General features: G+C 41.9%; 1 protein-coding gene across 3 annotated transcripts in view; it reads right to left on the reverse strand.

Annotated features, from left to right (window-relative positions):
* The window catches only part of ARSK (arylsulfatase family member K), a 43,521-nt gene that overhangs the window by 12,636 nt on the left and 11,858 nt on the right, over window positions 1-19,027 (reverse strand). For all 3 annotated transcript variants that reach the window (XM_066339932.1, XM_066339934.1, XM_066339933.1), the window contains exons 2-4: window positions 4,743-4,872; window positions 2,643-2,802; window positions 1,749-2,031 (exon numbers count right to left, since the gene is read on the reverse strand). In XM_066339932.1, coding sequence (XP_066196029.1) covers window positions 1,749-2,031; window positions 2,643-2,802; window positions 4,743-4,872 — 573 coding nt within the window. The remainder of the gene's footprint in view (window positions 1-1,748; window positions 2,032-2,642; window positions 2,803-4,742; window positions 4,873-19,027) is intronic.

Genomic DNA, 19,027 nt, shown 5'->3' on the forward strand with positions numbered 1-19,027 from the left:
GAGGGCAGCACTCCACCAGTTTGGGGTCTCTTTGTTCCCATGGAGCTCCTGAGATTCAGCAAGTTTGTATCTAGTGATTATTCACTGCTATTTTTTGCATGTTGCTATTTCACTTGTTAGTAAACTGTTGTTTTTTCACTTACAGCTATTGGCATTGGTTCCTTATTGGTGGAAAGGAATCGGTTGAACTAAGGGAAGGAACTAATTTTAGAGTTTCTACATATTTGAATCATCTTAAACCAAGACATGTAATTCATAACTAGGAAAGAAGCCACATGCCCTGAAAAAATGACAGTTTGTGCAAAATACAGAGGACGATCTGCCTAACAACACAGGGTTTCACAAATATACCATATTGATACTCTGTTCTGTATTACAGCCCAAATAAACAGAACATTTAATTCAGTTCTTCATCTATGTGATCAAACTTCTTCATGAGATTACCTCTGCAGTTTTAAAAGACTGCTTCTTCCATGACCAAGAAAGAGCTACATTGTAGAAGAATCAGCCAATGGTCAATAAATGGTAATATTTGGTCCAATCAATGCAGTCTGTATACAGAGTGGTGGGAAGGACCCAGCAAACTGTGCAGTTAAGGCATTCTGACTGGATTAGAGACGACAAAAATTCGTCAATGATGTTATAACTCCGTGACTTGTTTTACTTAACAACTAAGCTACTTGATTTTGGGTTTTTTTTAAATGAGAGGAGTTTTTCCCCAAGCTCTTGGTCTCCCCACAAACTTCTCACCATTCCCAGAAGAACCCACAACCGTCACTATTATGAAAAAATTCACATCTCTCAACCTTCATTTGTAAATCCTTTTTTTCTAAGTATTCGCATTTTTGGTATTTATTTGTATTTTACACCTAGATAAAGAGGTTTAGCAGTTCTCTTATATAAGTTATATATAAGTTATATATAACTATATATATAAAAACATATATATAAGTTTATATAAAGATATATATATAAGTTAAATATTGAAGTTATATATAAATTGCATATGGAGATGTTTTTTGAAATAAAAAGTCTTATCAACTTAATTCTAATTGTGCAGCTGCAGAGAATATTAATGCCTTTCTGCAATTAAATCTATCATAATACATCTATATTTTACGGCAAACAATGGCAACTGGAAGCTATTAAAAACAGACAAAAAGTATTTCTTCTTTTGAATAGAATGCTATTTCTTAGCTTTACACATACTTTTCTGTGTCCTGTAAGGACACTTTCCTGTGCTTAAAAACCTACAGTAGCACAGAAAAGGTTAATAGAAAAGGAAGACTTCCGTTGTGTCTTTTGTTGCTTCATGTTCTAGGTCCATGCTGCAGAAAAAGTCAATCTTTTACTGTTAAACTAAGACAAAATTATTACATATAGCATCATTTCTAACAAGCAAAATACAGAATGTTCAATGAACAATGAACTTCAGACCATTACCAAAATTAATTTACAGCTAAGAAGAACAACAATCTCATTTTTCTTAATGTATTTCTAGCCATTGAACTCCATATTTACTTATTAATTCAATGACTACTGCTAACAAACATTTCCCACAACAGAGAAAAATCTGTCACTTCCATTTGCTTAGCCTTTAATTAGAAATTTAACACCTCATTCAAGTACTTTCTTACTGTGTAGTGAAATATCCAAACTGGGTCTATCTTGAAAAATCAGAAATAAAATACTGTTTGTAATAATTACAGTTATTAATAAATTTATATTTAAATTTTATATTCACATACCTTTTCAAGCCAATAGGGAGATGTTAAAAATGTAGAGGCTCCAAAATTTTCTCCTGCATAGGGTGATGGATATGGGTGTGGTAAATTTAGTCCCAAGTAAAGAACAAATGGTTGAGTAAAGTTAACAGCTTCTTCCTTTATCCAATTTACTGCTTTATCAGTAGTCTGCCAATCTTTTTCCATCACTCTAAACTGTTTCCTTAAGCCTGTAAGCTTCACCATGGGTCTTCCTTCTTGTCGGAGCAGGAAGTTAACATCCCTAGTCCAAGCTTCCACACGGTTACTGAAAATACATACACAAGTCACAAACTCAGCAAAAAATGTTTCCTTCTTTTTTCCCCCAGGCAAAAAGCATTATGATTTCCTGGAGACCTTCCCCTATACTTTCAGCTGCAATCTATTTCCAATTCCTGCATAAAGGAGAATTGCTATTCAATTGAGCAATAATGATTGTGCATCTCTTTGATACTCAGACCTTCAGCCTTTTTATGTCTGCTTCTGAATCTTTCCCCTTATTTATTATCCATTTATGTCACAATGGCTCTTCTCACAACTACAAAATAATACCTAGAGATAGCACTTCATCTTGTGCATCCTTATCCACATTTTGGCACATATTCACACACTATTTATTTGCAAACTGGGCTTGAGAATTTTATTCTAAAGAGTCTTCTCTACTACCTTCCATCTACAGGTAAAAGCCCAAGTATAGCAGCAAGGGATATACTTGCTTCTCCATATAGTTGCAGGACTGATCTCTGCTAGGTACCTAACACAATTTCTTCTAAATAAAAGCTACTATCATTTCAACTGGTGACTGAAACCACATGACGGATCACTACATGATTTGCTCACTGCTGCCCATTTTCTCAGCAGGAGAATCTACCTGATTACCTTACTGAATGATGTCCAGAAGTAAAGTCCAGTTTCCCAAACTTCTGTGCACGGTAGCCATGCTTCTCCATGAGATCCATCCATGTTACATGATCTGGATCTAGACCTTTGAAATTATTCCAAGATTCTGTTAAATGAGTGAAAAGACCACTCCACATAGCTGGGGAAAAAAAAATGATGAGTGATTAGTACCCCTCACCTATATGGTTGACAAGGGATTAATCTTCTCATTATTACAGAAGTTAAAAATCTAAACCGTGATACAATAGAACAAGGAATACAAAGTATTACTCTTCCAAATCTTATTTCATAATCAATACAAGTAAAAACATTTACTCAAATAATCACCAGAACTGCAGAAGAAGGTTCTATCTTTACAGGTGCTATGCAATCATTAAATCAAGTTTTAATTAGATCAGAAAATATTCTTCTTGATTTATGAAAGAAAATGGCATGGTAGTACAGATCCTGATGAAATAATCCTGTATTTATATGTGTTTCAGAATATTAGTTCTCTTACTACAGTTAGATTTAATGTGAGTTTAAAGTTAAGTATATTTGTGGACAGAATTCCAATAGAGTATTTTCATGAATATATTATACTCTCAATTTTGTTTTTAGGTAATCTACTTCACTACCAGTTGCAGAAATAAAGTGAGAATATTAAAGAAGAAACGAAGAAGAAAGGAAACTGAGACAAGAGTTGCAAAGAAACTATAAGGGAAGATTTTTTTAGTGAATTTCTATTTCTTTGCAGATTATCAAGAATCATCCATTCTTTCCAACGCTAATTTAGAGTAAAAGGTACTCCCAAAACAAAACTATATCATTCCACAAGTAATAGAGATATCCTGTAAGCAAAGTGTATCAACCTCACATGGCAATACTCATCCTTTCCCCATCCCAAAGCCCTCTTCCCTTCCCCACCATCTCTTCTGGTATCATCTCTGACACTTCTACAATAGATGCACTCTCAGTTCCTTGCAGGTATCCAAGCTCCTGGCTAAGCAAAAGATATCCAGCTGGTTCAGAGCCCCACATATGAGCTCAGTGGGCATGGCTACATAATTACCATTATATAATGCTACACATAATTCATTATGCAGTTTCTTTCTCACAGGCATACTAACCTGCCATTTTCACAAACTTCTTAAAATTAATAACTTAACATAAAGTCATTGTTCTTAGCAATAAAAATCGGCCAAAAGACTCAAACATCAAGAAAAGGAAGAAAAGGCTGTGTGCTTGTTCATGTAATGTCACCCACTGAAAATGTGACCATGAGAAAAAGAAATAGGGACTAGGTAATAATCAAAAAAAGTAATATTAAAAATGTAACACTAAATTTGACTGCCTTTGCCTGCTGCTTCTTTCAGTGTATGCATTCAGAGGAAGGGGGATCTCTTTTATAGCTACAGATTAAGAATTAATTCTTTACAATAATTAAAAAGGGTAGAAGTGTTTTAAGATGTAACCTCTGATTGAGGAATACAGTTTCCCTCTATCTTCCTAGCAAATTCTATAAGTGTGAAATTGAACACAGAACAACAATCACATTAAGTAAAGAAAAACATGGAAGTATTCAATTAAAGCTACTGAGAGATGCACCATGTATCTGGAAGACAGTGACAACAGCTACCACTTTATTCAGCTGTTATTATTTATTACTCTTCGCTGAATATAGGAAAGGTAATTCTTAACCTCATATTGGGAAGAGAGAGTAATTCTGAATGTAGTTTCAGCATTGTGGCAGAACAAATTGATAATTTCTCTAAAAATCCTGAAGATTTTTTAAAAATCTGAAGCTTCAATAGAGTTTGTAAAAAGATTTCAGAACTTACCCTTAACTGAAAAAAAGGAGAACAAAAATTAAAGGAGCAAACATAAGAAACAGAGGAGACAAACAGAGAAGAGAATGATGAAAAGAAGAGATGAAAGAGAAGAACACCACAAGAATTTAAACACAAACAAACAAAAAAACCCAACTTATTAAAATACAAAACACATCCTTCCCCATTAAATCATTTCAAGTTTCCCATCATTACCCCATATTTTAAATGATCTGTGCAAATATTTATCTGATGTTTTGCTTGATTCTACCTGCGCGGGAAGGACAACAAATTGGAGAATTGGTGTAGGCATTGAGAAAGACAGTGCCATGTCTTTTCATAAAATTTATAGAAGGTAAATCCACAGTCTGATTTCCTGGAAAAAATGTCAAACGTCCATCCTGCAATCAGACAAAAGCAACACATAAACAGGATTCATGCGAACTGTCAGTTGCATTAATTAGTATACTTGTTACTTTGGACTTGTGTTGCTCAAATGCTGTCAATTCTACTCAGGCATGGAAAACAGTGTTGAGAAACTCTAAGTAGATCAATGTTAAATGGATCACTTTTGAAAAAGTGCAATGGAAAAGATAACTAGGCTTCTTTATACTAAAATTAATTCCACTGTATCACTATATATATTCCAAGCTCCAGTTCTTCAGGAGTGGGGTCCTACTATGTCACTTTCAATGGGAAGAGGTACGGTGAAGGGTAACAAGGAATAAGGCTCAATCCCAATGCAGATGTGTGCATTAGCACATACTTCTGTGAAACCACCTTTTTAAAGGTTTATCCGTATCACTTCTCTGTGAACTTCTTTGAAACTATGGACTGGGAAAAGGCATCAGAATGCTAAAGAGAGGCTATTCTCCCACAGAAATCCCACCCACAATGGTTCCCTTTTGATACTTCCATAATGCTAATTTCATTATCACCTATTTGTTTAGACAGAGTTTTTAATCAATAACTTAAAAAAAGATTTAACATTTTTAATAGCTAATTTTACAGTAAAATATTATCATCACATGAAACCAGGTTTCATGAAGAGTGCCATATTTCATGTAATTGTGTTTAATCTGTCACTTTTATTCCTTTCCTTGGTTGAATGAGGCACCAATGCGGCCCCCCAGCCTGACTGACTCTTCAGTGAACAGACAGGCGACCATGCATCTGCAGTTTTAACTGCAGAAAAAAGTAATTCCTGTCATTTGGTGTCCTGGGTTGTAGTTTAGGATGTATTCTATCACCATCTTCAGTTAATGGCCTATCAATGCCTTTTGCATGACTCAGAGATAACTCCCTCTGGGTTATCTCTCTCTTTTAATGGGCCATCAAGGCCCTCTTCCATGACTCATCATCCCATTGTGAGATGCTCCGCCCATGGGGAAGAGCCAAGCATTCTCACCTGGATATAAGCTGGGATTTGGGACAGTAGAAGCAGCCCTCACCCACTGGATTCCCAGAGGACCGGAGCTACCAGACCTTTCTACAAGATTTCTGTTTCAGGAAGACCACCTCGTCTGGACTGTTTCCATCACCCTGATCAGGTTGTATTCTGACTCTGTCAGTGGTTTTCCTTTTTGTATTTATTTTATTTTATTTTATTCTATTTTATTTTCCTTTTCTTCTCATTAAATTTTATTCCTGACTTAGAGCCTCTCACTTGGTTTGTTTTCAAACCACAACATATTTTTGGCACCCAACGTGCGGCAGAGGCAATAAGAAAAGTCAGAAATTACAATTTTATTGAAGAAGACACCTGTCTGTTATGATGCCCAACATGCTTACATGTGTCTTATACCTATCTCTCTATATTTTTCTGAACGTGGGGCACTATCTGCAGGCCTTAATACTCCTGCGTAGACCAGGATATGGTACCAAAATTGCTTTACTGGTCTATTATGTCCAGTGCTTGATAAAATCTGAGGCAATGAACATTATTCAGAATATATACCCAGTTTTGTATTCTTGTTCTAGTCTAGGATGCTACGTCTGGAGCCTCAACAATCTCACCCAGCCCCTGTGGGGAGCAGTAAAGAATGATTTTTTCCAGCTTTTCAGGAATGACGCAGCAGTTTTTGAAAATATTGAGTACCCTCTGGATGCCAAGGACAGCTTGATGTTCTTGTTAGTCCTGCTTTGTTTTCTCTGTTTTCTTTGTTTTCTAAGCACCATGCTTAGAATCAAAACACTACATGTTGTGTTGGAGCATGTTCTTAAATAGTAGAAGAGGTAAAAAGAAGCAAAGCAATAACATCAACGACTACACAGACTGTCACAGAGGAAAAAGGAACCAAAAGTGCTGTCAGCATCTCCACACAAACCGTCACTGAACTGGAACAGCCTAAACCAGTAGCAGTTGCCACCACTCAGAAGAAGAAATCAAGGAGCAAATCAGTCCGCATAGCGACTGACGAGGATGGAGCAGGACCTTCGCACTCAGCTGAAGAGACAGAGACAGAGATCATCACCCGCTCTCTATCTCTGGGTGAGCTGCGTGACCTGCGAAGGGAATTCACCCACCAGACCAACGAGTCCATCCTCACCTGGCTGCTCTGCATCTGGGATGCTGCAGCTGTTAGGATGGGGTTAATAATTTCGGTTACCAGAGAAGCCGGGAATAGAGTCTCCGCTTCACTGCAACCAGGTGTTGCTTTCATTGTTTAACCAAATCAAGTATAACTCTGCTTGGGTAACCGGGATGGGGGGAGAAGGAGAAGATTGGGACGGCTTGTATTTGGAAACTAGGTCGGGTGAAACTGTACCAATCATCATAAGATAGATGATCGAATTGTAATGATTTTTGGTAGCTGAACATGATTATTATTTCAAACTAGAATCGTAAAAGAAGATATTTACAAAATTCATGCTTGGATGTATACAATAGAACAATGTAGGCTTAATGATTAACATAGAGTTATGTAACGAAATGGTATAATACGGGGCCCTTCTTGGACCCTCGTTGGAGCTGGATTTGGGTTTGTACCCCGGCTCCCAGAGCTCTTCAATAAAGCACCTCATAATCATTCCGGTGGTTATGTGTTTTCCTCGCTAACATTTTGGCGACCCAGGCGGGACCCTGTGAGTGCTGCTGAGGACCTCCCATCCCGATCACGCTCCAGCCGGCACCGAGGGATTCTCGGGGAGCCCATCGAGGCGGGAACCCCGCTGCTCACAACGTCCCCTGGAGAAGAGGTAAGGTGCTTTATTCTGGTCTGGTGCCTGCCTGTCAGACGCGGCGAAAGCTGCGCGTGGTTGGGCTAAGGAATTCCTGGTATTGCCTAGGCGCCGTCCGTTAGACAGGGCGAAAGCCCTCCAGGTTCGGCATTGGTGGTTACGTACTATAACATATGGAGAAGCTGAAAGGGTTAAAAGTAGGGGTTATGGGCGGCAATGCCCCCATACCCGCTTCTCCTTTGGGGTGCTTGGTAGCACACTGGAAAGTCGGAAATTTCGGTCAGGAATTACGGAAAGATAAATTAATTGATTATTGCAATACGTGGTAGCCTGGTTATGTTTTGCCTGATAATCAGAGGTGGCCGAAGAATGGATCTTTGGAACCGAATCTGATATCATAACTGATGGAGTATTGCAAACAAGAGGGTAAATTGGATGAAATTCCATATGTTGATTTATTTTTCTACCTGAGGGGAAAACCACAATGGTTAACAGAGTGTAAATTGCAAGCATTGGTCCTCGAAAACAATCAGTGTCTGGCTTGTGTTCAAGATAAGCGCTGTGTGGAACACTTGGTTTTGGGGAAAGGGGGGGAAGATGGTTTGGAAGCTGATTTACTGTTAGGACCCAATGTCTCCACCAGAACCCCTCCGGTATTGAACCCCACTCCGCCTGGTCTCACCCGCCCTGATTCTCTTACCCTTTCCCCACGTAATCCTACAGAAAATGCTTCTCCCCAGCGCTATCCCCCTCCCCCGCCAACTCTGCTCAAAGATTTATCCCTCCACCGACACCTCCGCAAGGATACCCTCCCCTTCCACCCACACCCCCATCGCTGGTCTCTGCCCCTGCACACCCTCCGCCCGAGTCCCCCACTGCTCCCTTCTCTGATAATAATCAGGACCTGATGATGAGATGGGGACGACGGAGAGGGGGGTACCGAGAGGATGGGGCGGAAAGTAGTGAGAGTGAGGGAGATGGGTCGGATGCCCCAATAGCCCACCATACACGGGGAAGACTGGCTCCGGCGTGGTCTAAGACAGGAAAGGGTATATTAAAACCAGGAAAACAAAAGAGAACAATTATTGCGCCGCTAAGACAAGGGGTGGGGGTGGATGGACCAGTTTTTGTTAAGGTCCCCTTTTCACCAGCTGATTTAATAATATGGAAACAATCAGCAGGAACGTATCGGGACAATCCGGATAAGGTAGCTCGTGTAGTTAAGATGATAATGAAAACCCAGAACCCCGACTGGGAAGATATTCAAGTGATATTAGACACCCTGATGGATGAGACAGAGAAGGATATGGTGCTTCGGGCGGCAAAGGAAAGAGCCAAGGAGGACATACGGAATGGTTTGGTAACAGGGACGGTAGATTATAATTTTCCCTCTGAAGAACCCGGGTGGGACCCTAACGACCCATCCGGAATAGATATGATGAGGCTAAAGAGATATCAAGAGTGGATTTGCATAGGGGTACAGAGGGCAATCCCTAGAAGTATGAATTGGTCTAAGTTGTATGAAATTCGGCAGGAGAAAAAGGAATCTCCTACTGCCTTCCTAGAAAGACTTAAGGAAGCGGCCAGAAAATATACTGACCTCCAGGTAGACAGTGAGCAAGCAAAGATTCAACTCGCTCTTATTTTCCTAGGCCAATCACAAGAGGATATTCGAAGGAAATTGCAAAAATTGGAAGGTGAAGAGTTAAGAAATTTAGATAAAATGTTGGAGGTGGCTTGGAAAGTTTATAACAATCGTGAGAAGGAGGTTGCTAAGAAACAAGGGCAGAGTTTGTTGGCAGTCTTACAAGGACAGGGGCGGGGACGTGGTAGGACTGGTCGGGGAGGCAATAGAGGTGGTTTTGGCAGGGGGCGGGCTGGTCTGGCTATCAATCAATGTTCCTACTGTCTAATGACAGGACACTGGAAACGAGAGTGCCCAAACCGGTTAGGCCAGAATGACCAGCCTCAGTTAGATAGTGCTGGAATCATGGTTTTGTGTGAACCAAAGCCAGGATCAAAGGAACCCATGGTGACTTTACGCCTAGAAGGGAAAGCAGTGACTTTTCTTGTTGACACAGGAGCCACGCATTCGGTATTGAATTATATGGAAGGACAAATTGGGAATAAGTCAACTGCAATTATTGGAGCCACAGGGAGGGAAGAAATACGGCCATTCCTGCAACCCCTGGATTTGAGCTTTGGGAATAAAGTTCTAACACATGAATTTTTGTATTTGCCTGAGTGCCCAACTCCACTTTTAGGACGAGATTTATTAGCAGCACTTGAGGCGGTAATCACTTTTGAAAATGGTGAGTTAATAATGAGAATACCTGAGTCTAAAACAGGAAAAATTTTAATGATAAAAGAAAGGCCAATTCCTAATATTCCTAAGGAGGTAGAAGATGCAGTGATTCCCTCTGTCTGGGAAACAGATGTACCTGGAAAATCTAAGTTAGCACAGCCAGTACACGTGGAATTAAAAGAAGGAATAAATGCTGTCCGAATTAAACAATACCCTATAAAACCAGAAGCAAGGCAGGGAATAGCAAAAACTATTGATAAATTCTTGAAATATCAAATCCTAGAAGAATGTGAATCAGAATACAATACTCCAATCTTCCCAGTAAAGAAGCCCAATGGTGAGTATAGACTTGTACAGGATTTGAGGGGCATAAATGAGATAACTAAAGATATTTATCCAGTCGTGGCCAATCCTTATACATTGTTAGCGTCTATAAAGGAGATATATAAATGGTTTACTGTAATTGATCTAAAAGATGCCTTTTTCTGCATACCCCTTGACCAAGACAGTAGGAACCTATTTGCCTTTGAGTGGGAACATCCTGGAAGTGGAAGGAAGACCCAACTCACCTGGACCTGATTACCGATGGGTTTTAAAAATTCCCCGACCCTATTTGGGAGTCAGCTGGCGAAGGAGCTGGAAATCTGGACTAAAGGAGGACAGGTACCAAGAAATCAGTATTTATTGCTTCAATATGTAGATGATATTCTGATTGCTACTGAAGACAAAGCAACTTGCATAAAGGTAACAATTGAGATTTTAAATTCCTTGGGAATGGGAGGATATGAGGTATCCAGAGAAAAGGCCCAAATCGCCCAACAGACTGTTATCTATTTGGGATGCGAGATCTCCCAAGGGCAAAGGAGGCTGGGTACTAATCGTATTCAAGCTATTTGTGATATTCCAGAGCCACGAAATCTTCATGAGCTGCGAATTTTCCTCGGAATGACCGGGTGGTGTCGCCTGTGGATCATGGACTATGGACTAATTGCAAAACCTTTATATGAGGCCCAGAAGACGCAGCCATTCGTCTGGGGCAAACCACAAAGGGAGGCTTTCCGGAAATTAAAGGAAGCATTAACAACTGCTCCTGCATTAGGGTTACCTGATCTGTCCAAAGACTTTCAGCTGTATGTACATGAGAGGCAGCGCCTGGCACTGGGAGTCCTGACCCAACGACTGGGAAGTTGGAAAAGGCCGGTGGGTTACTTTTCCAAACAACTTGACAACGTAAGTGCTGGGTGGCCCTCATGTTTGCGGGCAGTGGCAGCTACTGTGCTACTGATACAAGAAGCCAGGAAGCTCACGATGGGAAGACATATTGATGTCTTCGTGCCACACATGGTAACCACGGTCCTGGAGCAGAAAGGAGGCCACTGGCTCTCTCCAAGTCGAATGATAAAATTTCAGGTAACCCTGACCGAGCAGGATGATGTGACACTAAAAACAACTAACCTTTTGAATCCAGCCTCGTTTCTAGGTACCACAGCTGAGGAAGGTCCACTGGAACATGACTGCATAGAGGTGATTGAGTATACCTATTCAGCAAGAGCAGACCTGAAAGATACTCCTCTGGAGCAACCAGAATGGGAACTCTTCACGGATGGAAGCAGCTTTGTGGAAAATGGAATGAGATACGCTGGATGTGCGGTAACCACAATTAACACAGTAGTGGAAGCAAAAGCATTACCACCTAATACATCTGCCCAGAGGGCAGAGCTGATTGCATTAACCAGAGCATTAGAACTGAGTGAGGGGAAAGCAGTCAACATATGGACTGACTCCAAATATGCCTTCGGAGTAGTGCATGTACACGGAGCATTATGGAAAGAGAGAGGACTACTGTCCTCCCAAGGAACACATATTAAACATCAAGATGCAGTCCTACAACTGATAAACGCAGTACAAAAACCCAAACAAGTAGCAATCATGCACTGCAAGGCACATCAATCGGGCAGTTCTAAAATTTGTGAAGGGAATCGAAGAGCAGATTGGACAGCCCGTCAGGTGGCACGGGAAGTACAGAAAACAATGGCCTTGATTCCGTCAAAACTTAATGTCTCTCAATTCAATTTACCTTCCAAGCCAAAGTACACAAAAGAAGATGACAGACTGGCACATCTGCTGAAGGCACAGAAGAATGCAGAAGGGTGGTATGTAACCACACAAGGGCAAATAGTGGTACCCCCCTTGGTAATGAGAGAAATTTTACAAATAAGACATAATGAGTGTCATTGGGGTGCAGAGGCATTGGTAAAATCGCTGAGGCGATATATAGTCTCGGTACAGATGCAAACAATGGCAAAATCAGTAATGTCAAAATGTGAGATATGCTTAAAGAATAATCCAGTGGCCAGACGACAGGCACAGCTAGGAAGAATTCGAGTAGGTATAGAACCAGGAGATTATTGGCAGGTAGATTTTGCAGAATTACCAAGAACTCGAGGATATAAGTATTTGATAGTAGGGGTTGACACATTTTCTGGATGGCCAGAAGCCCTTCCCTGTCGCACCAATCAAGCAAAAGAAACAGTTAAGTGGTTAATACAAGAGATTATTCCCAGATTCGGGGTGCCTATAGGGATATCATCAGATAGAGGCCCACATTTTATAGCCAAGGTGGTACAAGAGGTAAGTAGATTACTGGGAATCTCTTGGGACCTCCATACTCCGTGGAGACCCCAGTCAAGTGGACAGGTGGAAAGGATGAACCAGACATTGAAGAGGCAGCTTAGTAAGATATGTCAGGAAGCCAAATTGCAATGGCCACAAGCATTACCAATAGCATTGCTAAGGATTCGAATAAAACCTAGGAGTGGAATGTCAGTCAGCCCCTATGAGATATTGTATGGGAAGCCATATGAATCTCCAGACCCCAATCCAAATGTACATGTTACAGGAAAACAGGATGTGTATAATTATGTTCTGTCTCTTGGGAAAACTTTAGCACAGCTCCGGGGCGCCCTCCTGTGGAACAGACCACTGAGCCTTGAGAATCCGGTCCACGATATCAAACCAGGAGACGAGGTGTACTTCAAGACCTGGGATGAAGAGCCATTAAAGGAGAAGTGGACTGGTCCGCATCAAGTACTGCTAACCACCTTTACAGCCGTCAAAGTGGCCGGAGTGGAACCTTGGATACACTACACCCGAGTGAAGAAAGTCCCTCGTGGAGCTGTGTCGTGGGCTGCGCAAGCTGTAGGACCAACAAAGCTGAAGATAAGACGTCTGTAACTGTTTTCAATGGTGTCAGTAACTATGCTCGTTTGGGGGTTAATGTTAACTTTATGTATTTTAATGTTACCATTAGGAATTACTTTGGGATATGGAATGCACGGAGGTCTACCAATTGCTCTTCATTCTAAAGTGAAGAGAGAGGTACAAACAGGAACACAGGTAATAGAAGCTCCTAATACGATTCAAGTTGAAAATGTGATGATTGGATTGATCAAAGACTTTGCCAAAATGCAAAACACCACTAGAATAACAGCCTGCCTGCCAATACCGAAGGCAGCAGGGGATCCAGTAAGTTGGGGAATCATAACATCAAAACTACCTAATATAAAAGAGAACAAAACAGTTAAATGTAAACAGGTAACAGAAAATGTGACAGGAAACCCATTAGTGTGGAAGTGTGAAGAAAAGGAGTGGAAAGGATTAGAACACTGGGATAGTGCATGGTCTGTGGGTATATTTCAGAGGTTCCGATATATGGCAAGCACTCCTTGGTGCATTAAATGGAAAGGCCCTGAAAATGAAACAGATCCAGCGATAGTAAACACTGGTACTGCTAGCAGAAAAGAAACAGCAAAAGTAAATTGGTGGACATGTGATAAGATTTATGACTGCACCTCTGACGACCTGGAGGTAAAACAATGGTCACCTTTAGCTGTAGCCTTGCAAGTTGGTTGTGCTTGCAGAGGAATCAAACACAAACAGGGCAAAATCGCACCCAGGATCATAGTAGGATGTAGTAAGAGTACAGTCCGAAGTCCAGGACAGTTTGTGTGGGCAGCAAGTGATAGTGCTTGGACAACACACTTGCCAGTAGACGGGGAGGTAAAGGAAATCACTCTGGGTCTCCCCACCTTATGCCCAATCTGGAAAAAGTCCCCATTTAATGGGAGCCGTGAGCTCCTGCAGATAGGAACAAAACGAGGTGTCTCGAATAATCAAAATCAAGATGACACCTGGCAAGAACCCTCTAGTGGAGTAAAATTCGGGTGGGCCCTGGAATCTCTGTTTGGTCCTGTTGCAAATTATCGGAATAGGGAAATGCTGTATAAGATCACGGGTCAGGTAAACAGATTAGCAAGAGTTGCTCGAGAAGGATTTAGTGAACTAAATATGCAGTTACAAGCTACTACCAAAATGACTTTACAAAATCGATTGGCCTTAGATATGTTACTCCTGAAAGAACATGGAGTGTGTGGATATTTGAAAGGACGAATTGACCATTGCTGCATCCACATCCCAAATGTAACAACAAATATAGAACATGATATTAGCCAGTTAGGACAAATAGAGCATGAAGTCCAAGACGAACAAAAGGATTTAGCTACTACTTGGTTAGACAAAGTTTTTAAAGGATTAGGATTGAATATTAATTCATGGGTGAAATCTATTCTTGAAAATTTAATAATTTTACTGATTATGTTTCTAGTGATTTGGTTAGTTTATAGGATCCTAAAGGGAGAAATACAAAGAAGAACATCCTGGAACAGAACAATAATGAAGGCGCTGACACGAGACAAGACTGCACCTTCAGCACCTCCGCCCTGCACTAATGAAGCCCACATCAACCATGGATTCGAAGCTGAACATCCAGTATAGAAGATGAATGGACTGTACTGAATGAAAGCATTTACACTTAGTAGATTTAAAGTGAAATACTTTCAAAGGGGGGAATGTTAGGATAGGGTTAATAATTTCGGTTACCAGAGAAGCCGGGAATAGAGTCTCCGCTTCACTGCAACCAGGTGTTGCTTTCATTGTTTTAACCAAATCAAGTATAACTCTGCTTGGGTAACCGGGATGGGGGGAGAAGGAGAAGATTGGGACGGCTTGTATTTGGAAACTAGGTCGGGTGAAACTGTACCTAATCATCATAAGATAGATGATCGAATTGTAATGATTTTTGGTAGCTGAACATGATTATTATTTCAAACTAGAATCGTAAAAGAAGATATTTACAAAATTCATGCTTGGATGTATACAATAGAACAATGTAGGCTTAATGATTAACATAGAGTTATGTAACGAAATGGTATAATACGGGGCCCTTCTTGGACCCTCGTTGGAGCTGGATTTGGGTTTGTACCCCGGCTCCCAGAGCTCTTCAATAAAGCACCTCATAATCATTCCGGTGGTTATGTGTTTTCCTCGCTAACATTTTGGCGACCCAGGCGGGACCCTGTGAGTGCTGCTGAGGACCTCCCATCCCGATCACGCTCCAGCCGGCACCGAGGGATTCTCGGGGAGCCCATCGAGGCGGGACCCCCCGCCGCTCACAACGTCCCCTGGAGAAGAGGTAAGGTGCTTTATTCTGGTCTGGTGCCTGCCTGTCAGACGCGGCGAAAGCTGCGCGTGGTTGGGCTAAGGAATTCCTGGTATTGCCTAGGCGCCGTCCGTCAGACAGGGCGAAAGCCCTGCAGGTTCGGCAGTGGTGGTGTTACGTACTATAACATATGGAGAAGCTGAAAGGGTTAAAAGTAGGGGTTATGGGCGGCAATGCCCCCATACCCGCTTCTCCTTTGGGGTGCTTGGTAGCACACTGGAAAGTCGGAAATTTCGGTCAGGAATTACGGAAAGATAAATTAATTGATTATTGCAATACGTGGTGGCCTGGGTATGTTTTGCCTGATAATCAGAGGTGGCCGGAGAATGGATCTTTGGAACCGAATCTGATATCACAACTGATGGAGTATTGCAAACAAGAGGGTAAATTGGATGAAATTCCATATGTTGATTTATTTTTCTATCTGAGGGGAAAACCACAATGGTTAACAGAGTGTAAATTGCAAGCATTGGTCCTCAAAAACAATCAGTGTCTGGCTTGTGTTCAAGATAAGCGCTGTGTGGAACACTTGGTTTTGGGGAAAGGGGGGGAAGATGGTTTGGAAGCTGATTTACTGTTAGGACCCAATGTCTCCACCAGAACCCCTCCGGTATTGAACCCCACTCTGCCTGGTCTCACCCCCCCTGATTCTCTTACCCTCTCCCCACGTAATCCTACAGAAAATGCTTCTCCCCAGCGCTATCCCCCTCCCCCGCCAACGCCTGCTCAAAGATTTATCCCTCCACCGACACCTCCGCAAGGATACCCTCCCCTTCCACCCACACCCCCATCGCTGGTCTCTGCCCCTGCACACCCTCCGCCCGAGCCCCCCACTGCTCCCTTCTCTGATAATAATCAGGACCTGATGATGAGACGGGGACGACGGGGAGGGGGGCACCGAGAGGATGGGGCGGAAAGTAGTGAGAGTGAGGGAGATAGGTCGGATGCCCCAATAGCCCACCATACAAGGGGAAGACTGGCTCCGGCGTGGTCTAAGACAGGAAAGGGTATATTAAAACCAGGGGAACAAAAGAGAACAATTATTGCGCCGCTAAGACAAGGGGTGGGGGTGGATGGACCCGTTTTTGTTAAGGTCCCCTTTTCACCAGCTGATTTAATAATATGGAAACAATCAGCAGGAACGTATCGGGACAATCCGGATAAGGTGGCTCGTGTAGTTAAGATGATAATGAAAACCCAGAACCCCGACTGGGAAGATATTCAAGTGATATTAGACACCCTGATGGATGAGACAGAGAAGGATATGGTGCTTCGGGCAGCAAAGGAAAGAGCCAAGGAGGACATACGGAATGGTCTGGTAACAGGGACGGTAGATTATAATTTTCCCTCTGAAGAACCTGGGTGGGACCCTAACGACCCATCCGGAATAGATATGATGAGGCTAAAGAGATATCAAGAGTGGATTTGCATAGGGGTACAGAGGGCAATCCCTAGAAGTATGAATTGGTCTAAGTTGTATGAAATTCGGCAGGAGAAAAAGGAATCTCCTACTGCCTTCCTAGAAAGACTTAAGGAAGCGGCCAGAAAATATACTGACCTCCAGGTAGACAGTGAGCAAGCAAAGATTCAACTCGCTCTTATTTTCCTAGGCCAATCACAAGAGGATATTCGAAGGAAATTGCAAAAATTGGAAGGTGAAGAGTTAAGAAATTTAGATAAAATGTTGGAGGTGGCTTGGAAAGTTTATAACAATCGTGAGAAGGAGGTTGCTAAGAAACAAGGGCAGAGTTTGTTGGCAGTCTTACAAGGACAGGGGCGGGGACGTGGTAGGACTGGTCGGGGAGGCAATAGAGGTGGTTTTGGCAGGGGGCGGGCTGGTCTGGCTATCAATCAATGTTCCTACTGTCTAATGACAGGACACTGGAAACGAGAGTGCCCAAACCGGTTAGGCCAGAATGACCAGCCTCAGTTAGATAGTGCTGGAATCATGGTTTTGTGTGAACCAAAGCCAGGATCAAAGGAACCCATGGTGACTTTACGCCTAGAAGGGAAAGCAGTGACTTTTCTTGTTGACACAGGAGCCACGCATTCGGTATTGAATTATATGGAAGGACAAATTGGGAATAAGTCAACTGCAATTATTGGAGCCACAGGGAGGGAAGAAATACGGCCATTCCTGCAACCCCTGGATTTGAGCTTTGGGAATAAAGTTCTAACACATGAATTTTTGTATTTGCCTGAGTGCCCAACTCCACTTTTAGGACGAGATTTATTAGCAGCACTTGAGGCGGTAATCACTTTTGAAAATGGTGAGTTAATAATGAGAATACCTGAGTCTAAAACAGGAAAAATTTTAATGATAAAAGAAAGGCCAATTCCTAATATTCCTAAGGAGGTAGAAGATGCAGTGATTCCCTCTGTCTGGGAAACAGATGTACCTGGAAAATCTAAGTTAGCACAGCCAGTACACGTGGAATTAAAAGAAGGAATAAATGCTGTCCGAATTAAACAATACCCTATAAAACCAGAAGCAAGGCAGGGAATAGCAAAAACTATTGATAAATTCTTGAAATATCAAATCCTAGAAGAATGTGAATCAGAATACAATACTCCAATCTTCCCAGTAAAGAAGCCCAATGGTGAGTATAGACTTGTACAGGATTTGAGGGGCATAAATGAGATAACTAAAGATATTTATCCAGTCGTGGCCAATCCTTATACATTGTTAGCGTCTATAAAGGAGATATATAAATGGTTTACTGTAATTGATCTAAAAGATGCCTTTTTCTGCATACCCCTTGACCAAGACAGTAGGAACCTATTTGCCTTTGAGTGGGAACATCCTGGAAGTGGAAGGAAGACCCAACTCACCTGGACCTGATTACCGATGGGTTTTAAAAATTCCCCGACCCTATTTGGGAGTCAGCTGGCGAAGGAGCTGGAAATCTGGACTAAAGGAGGACAGGTACCAAGGAATCAGTATTTATTGCTTCAATATGTAGATGATATTCTGATTGCTACTGAAGACAAAGCAACTTGCATAAAGGTAACAATTGAGATTTTAAATTCCTTGGGAATGGGAGGATATGAGGTATCCAGAGAAAAGGCCCAAATCGCCCAACAGACTGTTATCTATTTGGGATGCGAGATCTCCCAAGGGCAAAGGAGGCTGGGTGCTAATCGTATTCAAGCTATTTGTGATATTCCAGAGCCACGAAATCTTCATGAGCTGCGAATTTTCCTCGGAATGACCGGGTGGTGTCGCCTGTGGATCATGGACTATGGACTAATTGCAAAACCTTTATATGAGGCCCAGAAGACGCAGCCATTCGTCTGGGGCAAACCACAAAGGGAGGCTTTCCGGAAATTAAAGGAAGCATTAACAACTGCTCCTGCATTAGGGTTACCTGATCTGTCCAAAGACTTTCAGCTGTATGTACATGAGAGGCAGCGCCTGGCACTGGGAGTCCTGACCCAACGACTGGGAAGTTGGAAAAGGCCGGTGGGTTACTTTTCCAAACAACTTGACAACGTAAGTGCTGGGTGGCCCTCA

Source organism: Sylvia atricapilla, chromosome Z (genome assembly GCF_009819655.1).
Source record: "Sylvia atricapilla isolate bSylAtr1 chromosome Z, bSylAtr1.pri, whole genome shotgun sequence".
Classification (NCBI taxonomy): Eukaryota; Metazoa; Chordata; class Aves; order Passeriformes; family Sylviidae; genus Sylvia; species Sylvia atricapilla.